The 24634-nt window shown below is 36.1% G+C and overlaps 1 protein-coding gene across 1 annotated transcript in view; it reads left to right on the top strand.

The window, feature by feature from the left end:
* bicc1 (BicC family RNA binding protein 1) overlaps positions 1-24634 on the top strand; it is a gene marked incomplete at its 3' end in the record, with an annotated part of 65394 nt that overhangs the window by 8463 nt on the left and 32297 nt on the right. The window contains exon 2 of the mRNA XM_016513237.1: positions 6802-6848. Coding sequence (XP_016368723.1) covers positions 6802-6848 — 47 coding nt within the window. The remainder of the gene's footprint in view (positions 1-6801; positions 6849-24634) is intronic.

Genomic DNA, 24634 nt, shown 5'->3' with positions numbered 1-24634 from the left:
AAATCCACACTTTGCTGAAGAAGCGTTAGCAAACTCTTGAGCAGCAACAACAGTACCATGTACTCCGCCATTGTTGTGTATGTTTGTACGCGCTCGCCTTTAAAATCGACATGTACTGTGCGTGTCTACATATCTAACACGTACTACGCACACGCATGACGTCACCGTTTTCAAAGATTCCCGTATTGGGTGTTTACACGGAAACGACAACGGTGGCGTTTTCAAAAACTTGCACTTTGAAACCCGTTTTCAAAAATATGTTTGCGCTTGCCTTTAAAATCGACACGTACTGCGCATGTCTACATACCTAACACGTACTACGCACGCGCAGTTCCCGTATTGGGTGTTTACACGGAAACGACAACGGTGGCGTTTTCAAAAACTTGCACTTTGAAACCGGTTTTCAAAAATATTTTCAGTCCCCAAAACGCCGTTGTCGTGTAAACGAACAGGCAAAACGCATAAAAAGTTTCCCGTTTTTGGCTGAAAACGTTGTCGTGTAAACGGGCCCTTAGAAAATAGACAAATTGTAAACATGGCATTATACATGTGCATTTTAAACTTAAATGTATTTATTATTATATGACCCCATAGCAGGTAATCTACAGTACGTGTGTTTTTAAATAGAAGAACACTTCTGTTGACGGATGCTTATCCCAGTAAACAGAGCCAAGAAAGGCAGCTGCCGATAATGGTTTCTCAATACCCTGCTGGGTCCAGCTTTTGGTGGATAGTGCGTACGTTGATGGTATGTACCCTCCATCCACAGATAATCTGGAGAAAACGTGCATTCTTCCAGACTGACTCACGCTCAGCTGGGACATGTGAACCATGTGCCACAATCTGCAGACAAACTGCAAGCTTTGTTTATCATTTTTAATGGTTTCCGTTAACTCTCATTATGGGTCAGAGACAAAGGATGTACGATATGATCAAAGGAAAAATCTTGTAAAACTCTGTATGTGCTGGCCAAGTTCATGGAAGTGTAATCATGGTAGTCTATTCATGTTGGTTTCATACTTTTTTGGGGGACATGTTTATTCCATTTTTAATAATAGGTTTTATTTAAAGTGTTTTGCTCATGCAACATGAGCAGAACAAATTTCTGCTCATTATTACTTCAAGTTTGCTGGTTAACATAAATAAGGCCCAATTACTCTAAAAAATGTCAAGTGGTGTAATCAATTAAAAGTGATAAAATACAGTATTTTCCTTGCACCCTGACTGAATGTCATAAGTGTGTCTATGTAAATAAGTGTTTTTAATTATTTTCAAAAAAAAAATTCAATTATATTTATTAGTTGAAAGTATTTGTACTAATCATGATGAATATTTTGAGGAGTTATTCCACCAGATATCTGAAAACCCAATAATATAATATAATATTTTAAAATAAAAATAGTATACTTCAACTTTGTAACTCACACTTTGTAAATGGTCATTATGGTAATGTCAAAAATTAAGCCACACAAAAAAATCTAAATGGATTTTAGTTAGGAGGGGTGTATTCAAATATTATTGTTTTTTAATCTCTTTTTAAATTATTTATTTATTTATTTATTATTATTATTATTATTAATCAAGCGAGTGGCATGAATTGGGAATCTTGGACTCAAGTGTATTTTATTTCATTTGATGAAGCACCAATAATCGCAGGATCTGATATTTTCTCCTGCATCTATGGGAAGCCAAATTATTTTATTGTTTATTCATCTATGCATTGCTAGATGTTATTGTGCAAGTTATGTCACTGTATGTCATTGAATGTCACAAACCTCATGGGCTCAGGGTTCCTGACACAATGTAATGCAGTCTCTAGAGGCTTTAAAATGTTTGCAATCTGTGATGTTTAACTTGCCACTGTTTATGCATTCAAAAACCATCAGACTATCAGTATTCTGCTGTTTGCATTATGCAACATTTCCATGACATCAGTTTGAAAGATCATGTTATTGTAGCCAACAATTTTGAGGTCAGCAAATCCAGTTGGAGCCTCGGACCCGGCAGCATCACACATCTGTGCGATTGTTTGGTAGTTTCCAGGCAACAGCGGGCCATTGTTCCCGCAGAGGTCCATTGAACCAGTGTAATGACATATTTAATAGATACGCTTTCCATCATAAGCAATTTAAAGTGCACAAATAAAAGACAGAGTCCCTCTGAAGCAACCTTGTGTCAAGTGCCAGAATTTTTAAAGAACTGAATGGGATCTCATTAATTCTCAGTTCATGGGTAACTCCCTCCTGTAATTGAACTTATAACCCTTGTTTTTGCAGGCCAAGACTTTGACCATTAATCCCAGTGCCTTAAGTAAGATCAGGAGTGTTAATAATATGTAATAATGTTAACAGTTGTGAAAGAGCAGGATATAAACAGCAATATTTTTCCATATAAGAATCTACTTGAGACAGAAGCTTTACTAAAAGACTACCACTGATCTTAGCAAGGAGGTATATTATACCTGGAGCTGTCCATTAGGATTCCCATTCATCTTAATTAATGACAGTAGCTCTCCTGAAAATCGACATGATAAATGATAAGAAATGATGTATGTGGAGAGTATATTATAAAAAAAGGACATTTTTATTGGCTCATTGTTAAAAGAAGTTTCAAGATATATATGAATTTGTTTATTCATCAGAACAGATTTGGTGAAATTTGGCATTACATCATTTGCTCACCAATGGATGGTCTGCAGTGAATGGGCGCCATCAGAATGAGAGTCCAAACAGCTGATAAAAACATCACAATAATCCACAAGCAATTCACACCACTCCAGTCTATCAATTAACATCTTGTGAAGCGTTTTTTTTATTTCAGTTTTTCATTCTCTGCATTATAATGTTGTGGTTCCTAACTTCTCTTGTAGTATTTAAAATTATTATGAAAATGAATGTTATCGGCCATAAAATGAAAATAGTTATTGCCTCATCATTAACATCAGTGCATTCCTATAATACATTGAATCAAAATATTATTACAGAGTTTCTGCGATTACAGATTCATCCTGTAAGTACAAATTTAATATGTAAGTAAAACGTCACTTATATACATTTATTTACTGGAATTATTCTGTTTCTAGATGCACTGCCAGGTATAGTAACACACCCTAATATAAGCTGACATAAGTGGAGGAAATCAACCAAAATGACTGCTGTTTAGCTTTCCCATAATGGTGTGAGATATTACATGAAGATTAAATTCTCTGTAAAGAAAGAACCCATTTCTAAAAGCCTGCTCTTATACCGGTGTAGCCTATCCAGACTCAGGAACCTGGCGGCCTTCTTTGTTTACAGTGAGGTTAACCACTAACATGTTGGCAGTGCTATACTCTTTAAATTTGCACTTTGCTCTGAAGGGAAGAAATCTAGTCACAAAGAAGACATTTGGGTCACTAATCTGCTTTGGGAAACACAGCCCATCTTGGATAAGAATGAATGTTTTACCTGCGCCAGCAATTCATAGATATTTTTTAATATTCACTATATGTGATGATGGACAAAGCCTTGACATTTGTCTGTGGAGCTGAGCATTTTGTTGATTTATTTTTATATTCCATAAGGCTGTGGCTTGTGTTGGCACGCTGTGCTAAGCACTAAGATACTAAATGCCAAGTAAAAATCATGTCAACTACAAAAAGATATCCGTCTTTGAAGCTATTAAACAGAAGTTGGCATGAAGAACAGTGAAGAGCAGTTTCCTGAACTCCCAGGAGTAGTTATAATGAAAAATATGTTAAATGTACCTTTCTGTGGGCAAACTACAATAATCCACAAGAGTGCCTGAAACCCCCTTATGTTATGTGTGGTAAAATCACAGTAACACACTGCCTGTGTGGCTTATTTGCTTTTATAAAATGGCAATGACAGCTATAGAATAAATTACACCAGTGTTCAGTAAATACTTATATTTATTACTAATACCTTGGCACAGTAATGTAGAATTAAGCTGATGTGCAGTCACAGGTGTACATTTATGGTCTATTTTACACTGGCTTCAAATGGTGCTTATCCTGTAAAACATGTTATAAAAATATTATGAACATGAAATGCTTTAGGGATAGTTCACATAAAAAAGAAAATTCCGTCATTATTTACTCACTCTCACGTCGTTCCAAAACTGTGGTTTTCTTTATTTACTCCTAAAAAAATAAAGGTTCCAAAAGGAGGGTTTCACAGTGATGCCGTAGAAGAACCATTTTAGGTTCCTCAAAGAAACTTTTAGTGAACAGTTCTTAAAACAAAATTTTTTTCTTAGTGTGAAGAGCATTTTAATAATCTAAAGAGTATAAAAAACATTATAAAGAACCTTTTGTGTAACTGAGGCCCTGTTTACACTAGTGTGTTTTCGTTTTTAAATGAAAACGATCCTCGTCTACACTTGTGTTTTCACTGCGTTTCAGAAACGATCTCCGTCCACACTACACAACCGAAAACGCATGTCACATGACCATTCATGCAGGTACAACAATGAGCATGATATTATTGTTTACACAGTCGTCAAGGATACGCAGAGCGAATGTTGGCTGCCACGCCATTGTTTTCAAAAGTCTCCGTTTTGGTCCGTTTACACTGAAACTCAACTCCGCAGTTTTCAAACTAAAACGGGGTCTGCAGCGTTTTCGAAAGTCTCCGTTTTCAAGGGTCGAAAACACCGGAGTAGTGTAAATGACAGGCGTAACCATAGCAAAAGTTATGCGTTTTAAAACGAAAACGCACTAGTGTAAACGAAGCCTGAAAGGTTCTATTGATGTTAAAGGATGGAACCTTAGATGGCAATAAAGAACAGTTATTTTTAAAAGTGTTCTGTAATCCGTAGAACTTAAAAGAAGATATTTTGAAGAATGTTTCAACAGTTCTCCATATTATGGAAGTCAGTGGAGTCTAAACCTTTGTTCCACAGCTTATTCTGGCCAAGACCTGACAATCTGACCAACACTGTATCTTTCAAAGAATAAATGCCACAGACCTGGGAAACTTTAGCAAGACCAACGATTAGTTAGTTAGAAGTGCTCATAATATCAACCCAGTAACTAGTGATGCACTGAGATGACTTTTGCACAGAAACTCAGAAACTGAAATTAACATTTTCATTTAGCCAAAATCCAAAGCTGAAAATAAAGGTATCAGTAATTAAATCTGTGTAATTAAACTCTTTATGCTGTTCTCAGGTGATAAACTAAACCATTCTTAGTCAAGTTCTTCAACATTGAGTCTCTTCTCGATATTTTAGCGCAACAGATTTTGCACATTGCTAGCATCATTTTTGGTCATGATGAAGTGCTGATATGTTTACTTGTATATTTTTTGCTCGTTTATTTTGTGCACATATTTTTGTCATTTATATGTGTGTGTGTGTTTTGCGGTTTCATTTTCTGTTGCCAAAATGTTGGTGTATCACTATTTTAAACATGGTTTTGCGATTAAACACCTGTGAACCAACTCCTGAAACATACATCTACCTTAAATTTATGGTCCAACGAGACTATTTACTCAAGATATACATTTCACAGTTTCTTGTATTTCCTGGGATTTGAACCCATGACTTTGCTATTAGCGCCATGCTCTACTGTTTGAGCTACAGTAATGTGAAAAGTTGCAGAGAGCAATCTGATTGGATTGGATTTTAACAAGTGTTTTCCAGTGTCGTGTGCAATATCAAACAGTCAGAGAACAATCTGTGGGTGTCCAAGAGCGTGAGGCGGAGACCACCCTTGTCATTGGTAGATGGTGGCCACACATCAAATGTTTTGAGCAACATGGAGTTAAATGGTCAAAGTCTGTTCATAATTTTCTGAGAAGGTTATGGTGTTTATGAAAAGTTTTCTGAGGTCTTTCCACAGTCTCATAAATCCATTAGATCCTGTTTGGGTTTGTTTCTTGGCCATTCACAGAAAAATGAGTAATTCTGTTTTCTCTCTGAATGTAGTTAACTCTGTAGAGTTCAGTTTGTTCTTAGGGCTTCCTGAGGTTCCTCCACTGAATAGCATGTCTTAGCGGTAAAGCAGGGCTGATTCAGCCGGTGCCTGTGGTTTGAGTAATTTTCAGTCAATCTGCTCTGTAAAAAAAAAAAAAAAAAACTCCCCTGTAATTCATTGGATATAAATAAACATGTCGCATTCATCTGGATTACAGTAGACACATATTTTAAAGCTTGGCCCAACAAGACTATGCCTGCATCTCTCAATGTAGGTCATGTTCCTGATCTGGAGAAATCTGAACTAAAAAAAAAAAGTGGTTTACGTCTATCGACAGCTGCATTTTGTGGTTTTGAAGTTTGTAACAACATCCAAATTTGCTCAACAAGTCATGTCTCTGTATTTTATTGATTAATTTAAATCATGTGTTATTGGAAAACCAAGCAAGCATGTCACTTTCCTTGTATGATGTGGGTTACATTTTGCATTTTCATATTTAGCGGACACTTTTATACAGAACACCTTATACAGTGTTGTCTGTATAATTCATTACTTAGCGTTGGTAGTGCTGTGATCTACAACAGGGTTTCGCAAATGAGTTGATGAAAAGCTAATCATTAAACTGAATATAAAATTAAAATAAATACATTTGGCTGCACCAATAATTGAAATAAAACTATAATCGTGATGTAGCTTAGTGTGATTATCAAATCAAAGGCTGTGATTTCATTAAATAACCCGCGTCCTGCCTAAATTGCAGAAATTTTTCCACCCAAGGCCATGTGGAAGAATGTGTTGATATGAATTGCTGATTTTGTTAATACGCCAGCATAAGTGATTCCTGATGTTACGTTTTTTCTTAAATGTCCCATTCTTCTCCGCAGCTGCCACGGAGGGGCGAGTCAACGGAGGTGAGGACTTCTTTCAAAAGGTAAGGAAAACCACATTGCTTTGGCAGTCAAAAATAGGTTAGCATCATGTTGCATGTGTAATTATTTCTGCAATTAGTGCCGCACGATACAGCAGTGCAATAGCTTTGCGGTTCTCAAGCCTCAAAATACTACCATTGCGGTAATAGAATAAATATGGGACTTCCATAACTAGCGTTGTATGCTCAGTGTGTAGCTCAAAATGATGGATTCAGTAACATAAAGAGGCTCACTCCATTTTCTCATTTGTGTAATTGCAAATATTGTGCCTGTTACAGTTTAGCATACCAATCTCAAGAGGAAATGACAGCACTTTCTATGTCAAATAGAAAAGCATATTTAGAAAGCTGTCAGTTATAAAAACAAGCGTCTTAATTCAGATTTTTTTATGAAAATGGCTTGTGATGAACAATGTTTTATAATATATAATATATGAGACACATGTGTTGTATTGTGAATAGTCACTCTGCTCTGCGTTGTGGCGAACAAAATCCTTTAAAGGGATAGTTCATCCAAAAATGAGAATTCTGTCATTCCAAACTGTATGACTTTCTCTCTGTTCTTCAGAACACAAAAGGAGATCATTTAATGAATGTTATATTTTCATATGCTTAAAGGAATACTTCACCCAAAAAATGAAAATTTAGACTCAGACTATTCAAGATTTTAATGTGTTTGTTTTTTTTTTTTCCAAACTGTATGACTTTCTCTCTGTTCTTCAGAACACAAAAGGAGATCATTTAATGAATGTTATATTTTCATATGCTTAAAGGAATACTTAACCCAAAAAATGAAAATTTAGACTCAGACTATTCAAGATTTTAATGTGTTTGTTTTTTTTTCCCCATCGGAACAGATTTGTAGAAATTTAGCATTACATAACTTGCTCACCAATGGATCCTCTGCAGTGAATGGGTGCCGTCAGAATGAGAGTCCATAATAATGCTTCCTCCAGTGAAAAATTCCATCCCCTGTTGTCCTCTCACATCAAAATCCACCAACATATTTGTTTAGAACTGTTTTGCAATGTTAAACAGCAATGTAAATAGTGCTTGATCTGTGCATATTTCTCTCCTAAATCAGACAAGACAACTTTTTGACTGGAGAAAGCATACTCAGACTAGATGACTCATATTATAGCTGGTTTTTAACCAATAAGATGGTTAAAAATGTCATAATAATGGATTGTTTATTACAAGCATGCAGCTTGTGGATTACTTGCATTACTTGTGGATTATTGTGATGTTTTTATCTGCCGTTTAGACTCTTATTCTGACGGCACCCATTCACTGCAGAGGAACCATTGGTGAGCAAGTTATGTAAAGCAAAATTTCTCAAATCTGTTCTGTTGAAGAAACAAACCCATATAAATCTTGGATGGCCAAACATTATCAGAAATTAGTAAAATATTAGAATGATTTCTGATGGCTCTTGTGACACTGAAGTAGTGATGGCTGCTGAAAATTCAGTTTTGCCATCCAAGGAATAAATTCCATTTTAAAATATATTAAAATAGAAAACGGTTACTTTAAATTCTAATCATATGTCACGTTTACTGTTTTTACTGTATTTTTGGTCAAATAAATGCAGCCTTGGTGAGCATAGGAGACTTATTTCAAAAACATTTAAATTTTTAGTGCCCCTAAACTTTTGAACGGTAGTGTACCTTGATGCTTAATTATTACCATATTAAATATAAAAATTTTATTATAAAAAAAAAAAAAATTAATCCAAAATAACATGAGTGAGATATGTGATATTTTACTTAATTTATTTGGCAGTGCTAAACTCCCCCTGTTAAAAATCTGCATTGTAAAATGGCAAAATAACTACATTCAAATTGATCTCTGCAAAAGTGTACAGGAAGTCCATGCAAACGTGTGAAGTGTGTGATAAATCGCATTTGCTTCGAGAGCCTAGTCAGTGACTCATGACAAAACACCTCTACCTGAAGGATACTCAAAACAGGTCTCCTGTGCGTTTATGGCCTCGCCAAAACAAGCACACTTGGCGTATTTGGACTCAGTGGGGTAGAACAGTATTTGGGGCAAACACTTGCCAGACTGATTGACAGGCTGTGAATAAATACAGACTGGAGAAGCCAGACAGCTCAGGGCAGGAATTCAGCACCTGAATCAGAGCATGCTGGCCTTCAAAATAAACACACTCGCAGGCAAGTCGATATTGGTATGAAATACAGTCCATGTCAATGTTCCATTTGTTTTAACCTGTAAGGTGTGGGAAAATAATCAGACGCAGTTAAGAGAGCTTGGAAAGTGCCTGTTCTGGAAGATACGGCTGGCTGCACCGTAAGCCTCGGGCTGCCACAAATTTGGGTAGTCGCAGCTGATGCAAAGCTTCAGGAACGCCAGTTCCTGCTTTTCAAATAAACACAACCTATCATATCACATACAGTCTGTTAACAATTGCCATTTCTCAAACAACACCCTAAATGTGGATTTGCAGTTTCATGGACTTTAATCGCGTGCGTCCATGAAGTCCACGCCTCCATAGACTAAAAAAAAAAAAGGTATAGGATTTAATTTGATACTGTTTTCACTCAGAAATTGCTAGTACATTTCACAAACAATTACAAAGGAATGCCATGTAACATATGACATTAAAGGAATAGTTCACCCAGAAAAAAATAATGCTGAAAATGTACTAACCTTCAGGCCATCCAAGATGTAGATGAGTTTGTTTCTTCATCAGAACAAATTTTGAGAAATTACATAATTTGCTCACCAATGGATCCTCTGCAGTGAATAGGTGCCGTCAGAATGAGAGTCCAAACAGCTGATAAAAACACCACAATAATCCACACGCAATCCACAAGTAATCGATACGACTTATTTTTTTAGAACTACTGTTTTCGCTTGTAAACAGTGCTTGATCTGTGCATATTTCTCTCCTGATTCAAACAGGACTTTTTTTTTTTTTTCACTGGAGAAAGCAATATTATGAATAGAGTGCTTATATTTTAGCCGAAAGCAATGATTTGAAGTTAAAAATGTCTTGATGGATTTGTTTACTACAAACGCACAGCTTTTCGCTTCGTGAGTCAAGTGGAATACTTGTGGATTATTGTGATGTTTTTATCAGCTGTTTGGACTCTCATTCTGACGGCACCCATTCACTGCAGAGGATCCATTGTTGAGCAAGTGATGTAATGCTAAATTTCAACAAACTCATCTAAATCTTGGATGGCCTGAGGGTGAGTACATTTTCAGCAAATAAAAATTTTTTGGTGAACTATTGCTTTAAATGTGAAATATTGTAAAACTCTAATAATCTTCATTTTATATACAGCCTACAATGTAGGCCATCCAATTTTTCATTTTAGCTTTCAGAAGGTTCATGGGTGACTCTTTTGCAGCTACTTGTACTCTAGACGATTACTCGACAGCTTTACATTAGACTTTGGGACGGGCCCTATATTTCATCTGAATTAGGGAACGTTAAAAATTAAGGATATGATAGTTCTTTTGTGAAATAACACAGTGTATCTCCTAAGGAACCTTATAAATGTGATCAAAAGATAAGAGTGGTATTTTTCTGCTCACGTCAAATACTTTATCTAAACACACTATGTAAAAATGTGAAATTTAGCCTGCACCCAGAGACACAAATGAATTCATGGAAAATGACCTCAGAAATTCTCACAAATGTTAAAAAACAACAACAATCCTTTTAAAAGGAGTGTTTCTTAAAAATAGTATAAAAAAGGACTGTAGGAGTCTTTTAACTGGGAGGAAAATATTTCTGCCAACTCCGCGTCCCACGCCCCAAGAGCATGTCTTTGGTAGAGTGATACCAGCCAGCCCGCTAAACTTTTGTGTGTTTTCAATAACAACATTGCGTTCCTGTCCATCATGGCGGCTGCGTTTTCGTGTGTGAGCCATCAGGTATTCCGTGATCCTGCACAATGATGGGATTCAGCCCTTTTTGCTTAGACGTTTCCCTCATGCTGAGAGCTCCGATCAGGTAACGACGAAACCTCAGGAAACCCCGCCTCATCTCTCTGAAAGAATGCAGCAATATTAAGAGTTTTTTTTTTTTTAACAGAATATTGGCTTAGCTCCTCATACTGCTATGTAAATAGTCGTTTTGTAGACTGTTTTCTAATTGCCAACAAAATAATGCATTTTGCATTTATTGCGTTGTTTTTTGTTTGAGTACTGAATGAAAGAGCGTTTCATTGATTGAATTTATTAGAGGTGTTTGCCAATGCAAGCATCAATCACTCTTAGGCCTATTGCTCATACTTTGGGATAGTGGGGCGGGGGGGTTGAGGGTGAATAACAAGCTATAATATTACCTTAAATTTAGTTTTGGTGGTGTAGGTAGGTTGATCCTGAGATTTTGAATAATATATTTGACTTAATTAAAAATGTATTAATTTAAATGTTACAACATAGAACACACACATTCATATTTGTATTTATACACATTTTTTTTTCAGTGTAACTTGTCCTGCACAGTTATAAATGGAAAAGAGTAATAAATTAAATTGAGCTTTAAATTGGGCAAATTGAGTTAAGGATAGGAGTGCCTTTACTTACTTTACTTAATGTATTTATACACATTTTTTTTTCAGTGTAACTTGTCCTGCACAGTTATAAATGGAAAAGATTTATATTTATATTTCTATTTAATTTGCCTATAACTTTTAACAGCTTTTGAAAACACTAGGGCTGCACAATAAAAAATAAAAAAAAAGAATTTTCAGGTTTCAAATAATATTTTTATAATAATGTAATATTTTTATTTAGTATGTTTTATATTTTATTTAATAATAATAATAAATTATTATTATTATTAATAATAATAATAATAAATAAAAATATAAAAAAATACATATTGATATATAAATCCCAAAATCCCAAATTGTGCAGCCCTACAAACAAGCACATTATCACATTTTAATTCACTATCACAATTTTTATCAGAAAAATTGCAATTAATTGTTTCCCCCATACATCATGCAGGCCTAGAAAATACTGTAAGTCCCATGTTTAGGGCCTAGAAGATCATGACATTTTGACTTGAGCCAGTAAGCAACCACATAGAAACCACCCATAAAACACTCACAATGCCAAAGCAATTTGCTAATGAACAATCAGAAAACCTCAGCAACCCCGTAGCGATGCTGTGACAACATCCACAATACCCTAGCATTGTGGTAAAACAGGCTTATGTGATTCAGAATACGTAAACATCTGTTTTAATATGGTTTATTTATTTTTAGACAAATTAGACAATTAAATGAATTGATAAATGTTCGTCTGGTCTTACATATTGCCTTATTTCATCTCGGATTTTATAAAAAGGGTGCATTTTATAAACTCTTCTTTGCCCCTTCAAACACTCCTAGTTGTTTATAGAATGAGGATGAATTGTAAACTGTTGTAAAGTTATTTGTCAACAGACTGATGTGGAATTTTGGGAAGGAAATGAAAAACAGGTGCATGCTGGCTGGAGCAGCGACAAAAAGCCTCAACAAGAAGGGTGGGCATAAAAAGTAAGCATGCCACTTGTGCCTGTACAAAGACCTGTATTGTACTGTGTGCCATAATTTAATCAATTTCATATTGGGCCTTTAAACAGCTCTAAAATCTGAGCTCCCTTTGAGGTACTTTTATTATATTTTATGATTATTAAAGGGATAGTTCACCCAAAAATGAAAATTACCCCATGATTTAATCACCCTCAAGCCATCCTAGGTGTATATAACTTTCTTCTTTCAGACGAATATTGGAGTTATGTTAAAAAATGTCCTGGCTCTTCCAAGCTTAATAATGGCAGTGAATGGGGGTCGAGATTTTGAAGCAAAATAAAGTGCATCCATCCATCATAAAAAGTGCTCCACATGGCTCCGGGGGTTAATAAAAGAAAGTGAATCGGAAGTGAATTGATGCGTTTGTGTAATAAAAATATCCATATTTAAAACTTTATAAACCATAATCTCTAGCTTCTGCAAACTTTCGTACGCGCGTTCATGAGAGAGTGGCATAGTGTAAGCTCCAGTGAGAATATGCTGGTCTCACGAGAACCGAGTTTTGCTTACAGCAAAGGAAAACCAGTCTCCCAATGGGCTTATATTGAAATCCTCCGACATTTTTCTTTACAAATCCTCGTTTTGTACTTCTAATTCGTGACCGGTGTTTTGTTTTGCTCTCTCCTCTGCACTTCCATGTTCGTCACTTCTCACCGGAGCTTACGCTACACCTACGCAGTCATCTGCTGGAACGCCACTCTCTCCTGAAAGCGCACATGACATTAAGCGGAAGCTACAGATTATGGTTTATAAAGTATTAAATATTAATATTTTTCTTACACAAACACATCGCTTCGCTTCAGATCTACGTCATCCGCTGGAACGCCACTCTCTCGTGAACGTGAGTACGACAGTTAGCGGAAGCTAGAGATTATGGTTTATAAAGTTTTTTAAATTTTGATATTTTTCTTACACAAACACATCGCTTCGCTTCAGAAGGCCTTTATTAACCCCCCGGAACCATGTGGAGCACTTTTTATGATGGATGGATGCACTTTATTTTGCTTCAAAATCTCGACCCCCATTCACTGCCATTATAAGGCTTGGAACAGCCAGGACATTTTTAATATAACTCTGATTGTATTTGTCTGAAAGAAGAAAGTCATATACACCTAGGATGGTTGAGGGTGAGTAAATCATGGGGTAATTTTCATTTTTGGGTGAACTATCCCTTTAGGAGTAATTTTCCCAGAAAAGAAAATTCTGTTATTACATTAAAGTCCATGCTGCTGTTTTCAATACAGTAAAAGTGAATGGGAACAATGAACTTTTTAATTAACTTTTTTAACTTCAGTTTCTGTCTTAGCGTGGAATAGAGTGGAGTATTTTTGTAGATCAGCTCAGAAGTTAGCATCACCCTGGTTCCCTCGACAAAAAACAAAACAAAAAAATAACTTTTTTTTTCACAGGATTTTTGATTATTGCGGTGACAAACAGAAGTTCATGATTCTTACATGTTTTGTTCATAATGATAATCTTCACAAATTAACACAATTTTGAAATTTGAAGCATAAATATCACCTGAAGTAAAAAGCTAAACGTAGGCTATACATGAACTACCTACCCGATCTCATGAAAGTGCGTATTAATAGTACGCCAAATAAAAACGAAAACTCGTGGTACTGATTCGCAAAAATGGACTTTGGCATGTATATGTTATGCGATGGGTAGGTTTAGGGTTGTGGGGTAGATGCGTATCATATGTACGCGAAAACTGCGTATCATATGCACGCCAACAAATTTCGTATCAAATGCATGCGAAAACTGCATATTATATGCACGCCAAACACATGCGTATCATATGCACGCCAAAGTCCGTTTTTGCGTATCAATACCACGAGTTTTCGTTTTTATTTGGCGTACTATTTATACGCATTTTCATGAGACCGGGCTCGAACTACACAACGATCACATGACTTCAGCGGCACCACCATTAAGCGTCCAACAACTCTTTTAGTCTTTATTTAAAAACATTTTCCCTGAAAGTTTAAGGTAAAATACTTTGCAAGAATGTGATTATAAACACAATGAAGCCGTACAAGCAGAAGACTGATTGGATGAGTTTTCCTGTTTGGCGAGATGAAGTTTGTGTAGCCAAAGTTGTAGCCACATGTGTAGCCACTTGTTAGCAAAAGCTTTAATTTAGTTTATGCCGTAAAATAAACTGTGAAAATATCTTGTTTGACGGACCTTATTTCAGGCATTTAACCAAAAACCCATTCAAAAAATCCTATCAGCACGATGGAAATGGAAGTGCTAAAATTCAAATTTGTTTCCAGGTTTTGGTCTACAAAAATACATCATACCTGCAGAACTCTATTGTATGGCTTCAGAAGACTTGAGAAGAATATAGCGCACAAGTCATACGGACGACTTTCTTGATGATTTTATGGTCTTTTTTTGTCCTTTTGGAGCTTGACAGCCTCTGGTCACCATTTACGTTCATTGCATGGAAAAGAGCAACATGAACATTCTACACTATTCACAATTTCTTATTTTGTGTTCCACAGAAGTTTTTTTTTTTTTTACTTTTACTAATTTGCACCTGTCTCAGCCTTACCTGATCCTTCCTGTTTTTGATTTCTTCTCGCTGCTGAAGCCTTGTTTTTGTCTACAAAAACATTTGGCCTGATTCTCCTCTGAGTCTGAGTTTTGCCTTCTTTATTTGACAAGATGTCATGAATTATAGAAAAACAAACACGATTCGTCAGTCGTACAGGATGCCAATCTCAACGATGCACAGGGTGAGCAACAACATCTCGCACAGTACGCTGAAGCCGTGTGCTCATGGAAACACTGATTTGGGCCGTTTCCTAACCCTCCACCCACAATCCCATTCACACACAAGTTGTGAGGTACGCGATGGATCAAACTTCTGGCCCGCAGCGGGTGTTTGTTGCCTCACACAGATATAAGAGAATCTGTTTGCGACAGGGATCATATGGAATTACTCGGCGAGTTTGTAATATTGCCAGGTTTTTTCCGCGCCTCATGATAGATGACTTGACTCGCTCTTGCTCACGGTCTGTCTGCCTGATTTCCGCTGAGTGTAATAATGAAGTGCTCTGGTTAGCCAGATTTATTTTTGACATTTCTACCATGCATTTTTTTCCAAAACAAAAGGCAAGGGATTTTCCCAAGCCTGGATCAGGGTGTATGTGTGTGTGAGGTCGGGAATATTATTTATAAGTTCTCGTTAAGTCAAATCGAGAGAGCTGTTTTGAATATGATAGTACATTTCCTTTCGTTGGACGAAGTTGTATCCCTTCAAAGGAACAAAAGGCACATCTTTGATTGGTTAACAGTGCTTTGGGCCTCTAGGGACTCCTTTCATCTCACAGAAACTGTGCTGTAAACATTTCCATTGTGAAATGTTCTACATTATGAAGAATGGCTTGTTTTCTTGCCTTGATCCTAAGTGAAGCTATTTGAAATGGGGTGTAGATCAATGTGAACGTATTAGATGAAGATTGATTAAAAAATGGAACTCTGTGCCACTGAATATTAAATCCTCTGAGCTCATTTTCCTTTGGGATTTGTAAGATTGGTTATTAAAGCATGTTTGAGTGAACGAGTCACTCGCTCATACAGAAAAATGATGGTTACATATTGACAGTCATAATATATGTCGGAGATTCAGCCTTTTTATTCCAAACAGACTGGTTTATATTATGCTAAAGAGTAATGCTTTGCTCAGCCATGCAAGTGACAGATATCTGGCCATTTAGCCATGTGCTTTTTGATCATGGATACCATCAATGAAAATAACAGCCTTGTTCTGTCCAAGTTTCTAAATGACACATTTTATTGAACGCAATCAACAGTGTAGGTTTCCATTTGATCGTTTGTCTAGATGTCCATGCAGCTTAGAACCTCAGAGGAGCATCTCTGCAGAGGTTTGGCCGATGTGCAAAACTGGTTCAAGATTCAGTGGTTCATTCAACCTCTCCCTCAGTCTTTATATGCAGGACTGTATCTAAAAACTCTGGGAGCCCTGGGTGTGTTTTTTGCTGTATGCTTGTGTTTACATGCATGATCCTAAGTCAATTATGCTTAGCACTTTAAAATGTGTTATTTTATCCGGTAAAGGACCTAAACTGTAAGTTCTGAGAAAAACCTGACAAAAGCCCTGTTTGGACGGTAATTGTTTCTTATGGGAATGCAAACTATTTTCCAGTATTTAAAGGGGTTAGTCAGTGATTTTATTGCCATCCGAATCCAGAATGTTAGTGTTTATTTTCCTCCACCCACATAAAAAATCCCCAGCCGAATTACCTACTGTTTATACTAACACCAATTGCTGTCTGAATCCACATCTCTGAGTTTACAAGAAGGGATCGATTCAAAATGAACTGTTTAAATCCTTTTTGACCACTGCTAAGCACCGTATGGTAACTGTTGCACTTCACTCTAATTTGCATGCAAAAAGATATACACTTTTATTTTGCTGAAATACTGGAAAGTATTTACTAGAACAGTATTTCATCACCACTCCACCACAGCGAGTGGGAGAAGAAAAGCACATACACATTTGAAATGGGCCATTATTATGGCAGCAACAGGTATACAATACAATTTTAAAATATGCATTATATACACTTATATACATTAAAAATATAACGCAAGTAGCTTTTATTTTTACCTTATGTAAACAATAGGTTGCTGATTTTTGCTAATTTCGAAAAACGAAATGTGTTGTGATTGGTGTCATCTCTCCTACTTACTCTGTTTATGTGGTAAGTGAAATGTTATGTACTGTAATGAAACAGGCAAACGTTATTTGTTTTCCGTGCCTTTCTGAATACGGATTCACGCTTCGGGCACACCCCCCACCCCCTGAAAAATAACTGCATTTACTATGTACAGATAAGTGCAACGGTAATGTATTATGTTTATTTCAAAAATTCAGAAATTCAAAAGTTACTGTAAATATGCATTGCTGTCAACTTTAATAGTTATTTATGAATTACTTTATGCATTACAAAACATGAAGCACTTCTTCTTCGTCGTCTTGTCTGATGCACTCAACCAAGCGTTCTAACCACGACCTCGCACCTCCCCACCCTCCAACCATTCGAATTTCCTTAGGGGAATTATTTAATGATATTCTAATGGGCCGCTTTGTGATATCACAAAACCCGGAAAACAACGCTGTAGTCCAAACGAGCCGTTCGTTGTAGTTCTTGAAAAGGGATTTTTTTTTAAACTAATTATCTTCCTTTGGAGTGGACTTTGAGATGTGTAAGTTTGAAGATCTTATTTATGCCCAAACATACACACTACACACTGACTAAATTTCAAAAAGTGAAAAAGCATAATAGGACCCCTTTAACTATGACATGAGATATAGGAATTCATGTGTGAAAACTGTTAATTAATACATTATTATCTAACAAACATGTAGTCAAGATGGTCATTATTAACATGAATTGTTATGACTCATTTAATAAATAAGGTTAGTTCTTGATTAGTACAACTATTGTGTGAAAGTGATTTATATAATAATAAAAAAAAGTCATTTAAACCACATTGATCAATTTTGCTCCTATTTTTTTCCCCCAAAATTCGCTGTACTTATTTAGCAAGGAGACAGCAGTGTCAGTGACTACACTCTAAAAAATGTAGGGTTGTTTCAACCCAACTCTGTCAAATATGGACTAACCCAGCTGTTGGGTTAAATTTTTTTATTACATTTTTAACCCAAAAGTTGGGTTAGCCCATATTTGACCCAAAGTTGGGTTGAAACAACCCCACATTTTTTAGAGTGTATGTTTACATGCACATCAATATTCCAAAGTTAATCAGAATTTGGCAATATTCTAATTAGTCATGTAAATGCCACAATCTGATTCCCTGAATTAGTTTAAGAAATTCTGATTCCAATTCAAATTAATGATTGTATGACCAATTCCATTTATTGTGCGAGTCATTTTTGAAGGCTAGAAATGTTTGAGTCCTTGTTATTAAATTATTGTGAAAAAGTAGTAATATTGTGAAAAAGTAGTAACATTTTGCATACTGTATAAACATCATATTCAGAATATGGCTGCAACCTGAATATAGGTGTGCATGTACACATAGTTTATAACAATTGAGATGTTAATTGAGGTGAAATATAAAACATGATATCTGAGGAAAACGAAGAAAAATCAAGGTAAATATCACTCATGGAAGAGATTTTAGACTCCAGGTATAATGAGAGTATTGATGAGAATCCAGAAGAGACTGAAGCTGTACTGCAAGGCTCAAACAGTCACACGAAGCTGTATAAACATTCAGTGACAGCTTTGTTGATTATAACAGGATGGGAGCGTTCTAGTATTTGTCTTTTTTTGGTTGCTTTCTCTCTATAATTCATTAAAACTAGCAATAGTTTGTTTTCCATGCTGCTCAGAGGTCCAGAGTGACGTTGAGTGTTTAGTCACTGTTGATTTACTGATGTAAAACAGCTTTAGGAAATCATCTGGTTTCTTCGCCTGAACAGTAGATGAGCTTTTGTTTTCAGTGAGCATGAATAAAGCACCCTGGTTTGTTTTTCAACTGTCCCGATGCTTTCTATTTATGGAAGGGAATCTTCAAAGATAGCAATTTTTGAGGAGATCAAGAAAAACAGGGTCATATTATAAAGATCCGGCCTCTGCTGTAGAAGCATGTGATTCTGTAAAAACTGATTCTTGTTATTTACCCTGCACAAGTCAAACGTCTCTGATGCTGAGCTGGATTTGTATTACGTGTCCCTCTCACTTGTGTAAGTTCACGCTCCCTACGTACCCAAACTTTGATACAAAACAGGAACAGTGTATCCCCGACCCAGTGGACCAAGCACACTTCAGAGCCTCAGCTGAGTCAATAGAAGGCCCCATATTTTTTTAATGACACTTAAAGTTGTTTATGTGAACTAAGGCCCAAAATGAGTCTGGTCATAAGGCCCAGAATTCCTTGCCGAACACCTGTGGCACCTCACAGCGGGACTGGGACAGGAAACAGGTGGCAAACACAGTCTTGCATCATTTTGTCCATTCTCACGGTGGAGCACAGCAGGAGTGTGCTCACGCCATAAATATACAGTAATCACATGGTTTAATATATAACGCAAATTCCTTTTGGTGTACACTAGTGATTTTCAAGCTTTTTCTCAGAGGTCCCATTTTTTTTAATGCTTCCAACACATTTTTAATTTTTAAAACCTCTGTTTTATGCATATATCACACATGTTTTTAATAGAACTTTGCTTCATTGGATTTCTGTGGACTAAAGACCAAAGATAGGCTAATGTTCAATTATATGGAAATATGTAACTATATATTGATCTCAAAAGACATAGTTTGTCTATTTTACTCATCTGCCACAAAAATGGCTTTACATTATCTTCATGTGGGGGCTTTTCTCATTAAAAATTACTTTGCATAACATGTATTTAATTTGCTTTTAATTTACTTCTTCTAGACATATTGGGCTTATTGGGCTTTTGTCATCACTTTTATATGCACATCCCAATTTATACTTGTAGAGTAAATCAAAATGTACATTTGACTAATTAATTGGCATATCATGTATTTAATTTGACTAATCAATTTCTAGAACTGCTTATGTTGTTATAATTTTTGGTGAGTTTTTTTTCCCCGTTTGCTGAAATATTTTGTCATAGGTTGCTGTACATTGTTTATTCATATTTGAGTTATATTTTATGATATCAGAAAGCATCTTAGGCTCCTTGCGCCTTGTCATCACCTTAATATTCACAACTTATAAATTGATAGAATAAATCTGAAATTTAATCTGCCTCTAAAAATGTAGTATCCTTGAAAGTGTGTCTGTAGGCAACCAGAGTTGAGTATTAATTCTGGGCTTGTTAAATTAACAGCCCACTTAATTTGTAAGAACATTAGGCCCTTTACGGAGGTGTCCTATAACATGCAAAATGTTTTGGCTGTGTAAGTTTTCAGGAGCTGTGTGTGGTCTGTTTGAAAACATCTTTCAAGCGGGCACAGCTTTGCCAAAAACAGCATTCACAGAAGCGTTTATGCGGGACATTGTTGGATAGTAGGACACCAGCCAGAGTTCTGTGAGTAAGTGAGCGAGTGAGTAATTGATAAAGAACCGTAAAAGAGGAAAATGAGGCCTACTGTACAGTGGCACCATAGCATTCAACACACGGTTCCAAAGCATAACGTACTGCTTTGATGTCAGCTGCCTTCTAAAGCAGCATCTGAAATGAAAGCTCATTTTGAACACGGTTGATAGGCAACAAGTCCTCACGTATCATACAAGTAGTGCTTCTCACACAAAGACTCGAATTACAACTGATTTCAAGCAGGTTGCTAAGCATGTGATACTTTGAGCATAAAGTACAAATGCTAGGTAAAATAGTTCATTTTCAGTAGTGATAAGTTCAAATGTGATAGTTTTCATTATTTGATGAGTTATAAGTATTTGTTATCAAGATTTCTCTCACTTTGTTCACCATCTTGGATTTCATTTTGCAGTGCATTCTGGGTTTGCATTCTCTGTGAAAAATACATGCAATATCAACCCAGGCTCTTTGGAAATACGTGCCTGTGGTGACATTTCTGCAAAATGATGTTATGTTGTTTCTTGCATTTTTCAAAAAAATGTCCAGTGAGTGGTGCTAAAAGCATGTTCATTTTTGTCCAAATCAGATGAACGTGAATCAGGCAACATTTTATTATGTTGATTGCGGTATGTATTGCAGCAGTTCGGAAATGAACGTACCACCAACATGAAACCCTATCCTATACCTAACCAATAGTGTTAACAAAAGCAAATTTGAGAAAAAAAAAAATGCATTTGCTGAAGAAAACATGTCATTTTAGCTTGATGCTACAAGTGCAATGCTGTACCAGGTGCGCTACCGAGCAAGTTTACTATCTTTGAAAAGCCATACATATGGAACTGTTTATGCGTTGCAAATGCCAGGCGCTGAAGTCATAACATAGTATTGTGCAAGGAACTATGCGGAAATAAGTGTTTATTAATCCATAGTCTGCCCCAAATTTTTTTTAAAAGAAATAAAAGTTTCATAGGTTGCTGTACATTGTTTATTCATATTTGAGTTATATTTTATGATATCAGAAAGCATCTTAGGCTCCTTGCGCCTTGTCATCACCTTAATATTCACAACTTATAAATTGATAGAATAAATCTGAAATTTAATCTGCCTCTAAAAATGTAGTATCCTTGAAAGTGTGTCTGTAGGCAACCAGAGTTGAGTATTAATTCTGGGCTTGTTAAATTAACAGCCCACTTAATTTGTAAGAACATTAGGCCCTTTACGGAGGTGTCCTATAACATGCAAAATGTTTTGGCTGTGTAAGTTTTCAGGAGCTGTGTGTGGTCTGTTTGAAAACATCTTTCAAGCGGGCACAGCTTTGCCAAAAACAGCATTCACAGAAGCGTTTATGCGGGACATTGTTGGATAGTAGGACACCAGCCAGAGTTCTGTGAGTAAGTGAGCGAGTGAGTAATTGATAAAGAACCGTAAAAGAGGAAAATGAGGCCTACTGTACAGTGGCACCATAGCATTCAACACACGGTTCCAAAGCATAACGTACTGCTTTGATGTCAGCTGCCTTCTAAAGCAGCATCTGAAATGAAAGCTCATTTTGAACACGGTTGATAGGCAACAAGTCCTCACGTATCATACAAGTAGTGCTTCTCACACAAAGACTCGAATTACAACTGATTTCAAGCAGGTTGCTAAGCATGTGATACTTTGAGCATAAAGTACAAATGCTAGGTAAAATAGTTCATTTTCAGTAGTGATAAGTTCAAATGTGATAGTTTTCATTATTTGATGAGTTATAAGTATTTGTTATCAAGATTTCTCTCACTTTGTTCACCATCTTGGATTTCATTTTGCAGTGCATTCTGGGTTTGCATTCTCTGTGAAAAATACATGCAATATCAACCCAGGCTCTTTGGAAATACGTGCCTGTGGTGACATTTCTGCAAAATGATGTTATGTTGTTTCTTGCATTTTTCAAAAAAATGTCCAGTGAGTGGTGCTAAAAGCATGTTCATTTTTGTCCAAATCAGATGAACGTGAATCAGGCAACATTTTATTATGTTGATTGCGGTATGTATTGCAGCAGTTCGGAAATGAACGTACCACCAACATGAAACCCTATCCTATACCTAACCAATAGTGTTAACAAAAGCAAATTTGAGAAAAAAAAAAATGCATTTGCTGAAGAAAACATGTCATTTTAGCTTGATGCTACAAGTGCAATGCTGTACCAGGTGCGCTACCGAGCAAGTTTACTATCTTTGAAAAGCCATACATATGGAACTGTTTATGCGTTGCAAATGCCAGGCGCTGAAGTCATAACATAGTATTGTGCAAGGAACTATGCGGAAATAAGTGTTTATTAATCCATAGTCTGCCCCAAATTTTTTTTAAAAGAAATAAAAGTTGTTGGTGTTTTACTGCCTCTAGTGTTCATTTCAGCTGGAAACTGCTGTGAATTGTATATACACAGTAGGTACGTTTTTGGAGTTTTGCAAAAATATAGTTAGAGTCACATATTTCCAATGATTTTCAATATTGTATGATATTGATTTCGAATTCAGCAAAAGGAAGGCATCTTAGGAGGCATAATAATGCAGCTTACTGCCAATCTTTTATACCAGGCTTCACAACTTGGAGTGCTTGTGATGCCTACAGAGGGAGCTTACTAGGTTTTAGAACAGAGCCAGCAGTGACATCTGCTAGTAAGAGCCCTGGGAAATGCCTACTGCCCAGAAGTGAAATCAGCTTATTTGCTCTGTACTTGGTGAAGACACCTCAGAGTCGTCTGTAAGACCTTTAGACTCTGTAATTATGCAGGCAGCAACAATCTGAATCAGTGAGGACTGTACTGGCCACTGCTGGTTTTGCTAGATACAGCTGCACAAAGACTTTCACAATCACTTTACTGGCCCCCATATCCTGTTCAAACTCTCTCCCGATGGCTGCGGACATTTACATGCTCCATTTGTAATGCTGAAAATATTCAGAGGGATATTTTCTGTTTTCCATATATAGTTCCTTGGTTTCCAGAGATTTTGACTTATTGCTCTAGATACTTTGAGATATTTTAATATGGTGGTATTATTTTACTCTTACTGAACAACATGTGAAAGAGCAATATGGATCATAGCATGGGTGGTTTCAACATATTATATTACATACAGTTTTATGTTGGGGATTGATGTTATTTGGAGAACAAATGGTGACTTGGTGTTCATAAGTTATTTTCAATTTCATTCCTACTGGATTTAATAAAAATATAATTACAATGCTTATACCATATTGATGTTCCACAAACAAAGTATTGAGAAATTGAAAATTCTATCATCATTTACTCACCATCATGCCATCCATAAATGTATATAACTTTCACAAACCAAACAAGATTTTTAGAAAAATAACTCTGTAGGTCCATTCAGTGCATGTATAGGTGACCAATACTCCAAAAAGCACATAAGGACAGTATTAAAGTATCCATATATGTCTTTTGAGGTGGTCTAACTGGTTTGATCTAATTAAGATTTCAAATTTCAAGATAATCAAAATGTAAAGCTGCTATTTTGAACTTTCCTGAAAAAAGTACCACAGTTTCCACAAAAATATGAAGTAGCACAACTACATTGATAATAGTAAGGAATGTTTTTATGAGCAGCAGATCAGCATATTAGAATGATTTCTGAAAGATCATGTGACACTGAAGACTGGAGTAATGATGTTGAAAATTCAGCTGTGATCACAGCAATCAATTACATTTTAAAATATATTCAAAAAGCAACCAGTTACTTAATATTTAATTAATAATATTTCACAATATTACTATTTTTACTGTATTTTTGACCAAATAAATGCAGCCTTGGTGGGCATTAGCCTTGGTGAGCTTCTTTCAAATCCGTTAAAATTTTTTTACAGTTGTGCAACAGTAGTGCAACTCTTGGAGTAAATAAATTTTTTCTGCAATTAACTGAACTCAAACCATTTGTTGAAACTAGTGGTCGACCGATATATCGCCAAGGCCGATATATAGGCCGATATTTGGCATTTTTCAAATATCGGCCGATAAGTTTTTCTGTTTGGCCGATGCGTTCGAGGCGGGACTTTTATTTTGACGGTGCTGAGAATGGCAGCGCCTGAGCGCACACCACTCACATTCTCCCTCTTGTTCGCTGTCGTCGTTAACAGTTGTCTAATACGGATAGAAGTCT

This window comes from Sinocyclocheilus rhinocerous, unplaced genomic scaffold, assembly GCF_001515625.1.
Source record: "Sinocyclocheilus rhinocerous isolate Xijiao unplaced genomic scaffold, SAMN03320098_v1.1 scaffold24, whole genome shotgun sequence".
Lineage (NCBI taxonomy): Eukaryota > Metazoa > Chordata > Actinopteri > Cypriniformes > Cyprinidae > Sinocyclocheilus > Sinocyclocheilus rhinocerous.
Note: the sequence above shows the minus strand (reverse complement) of the source record. Positions and strands in the feature narration are given on the sequence as shown.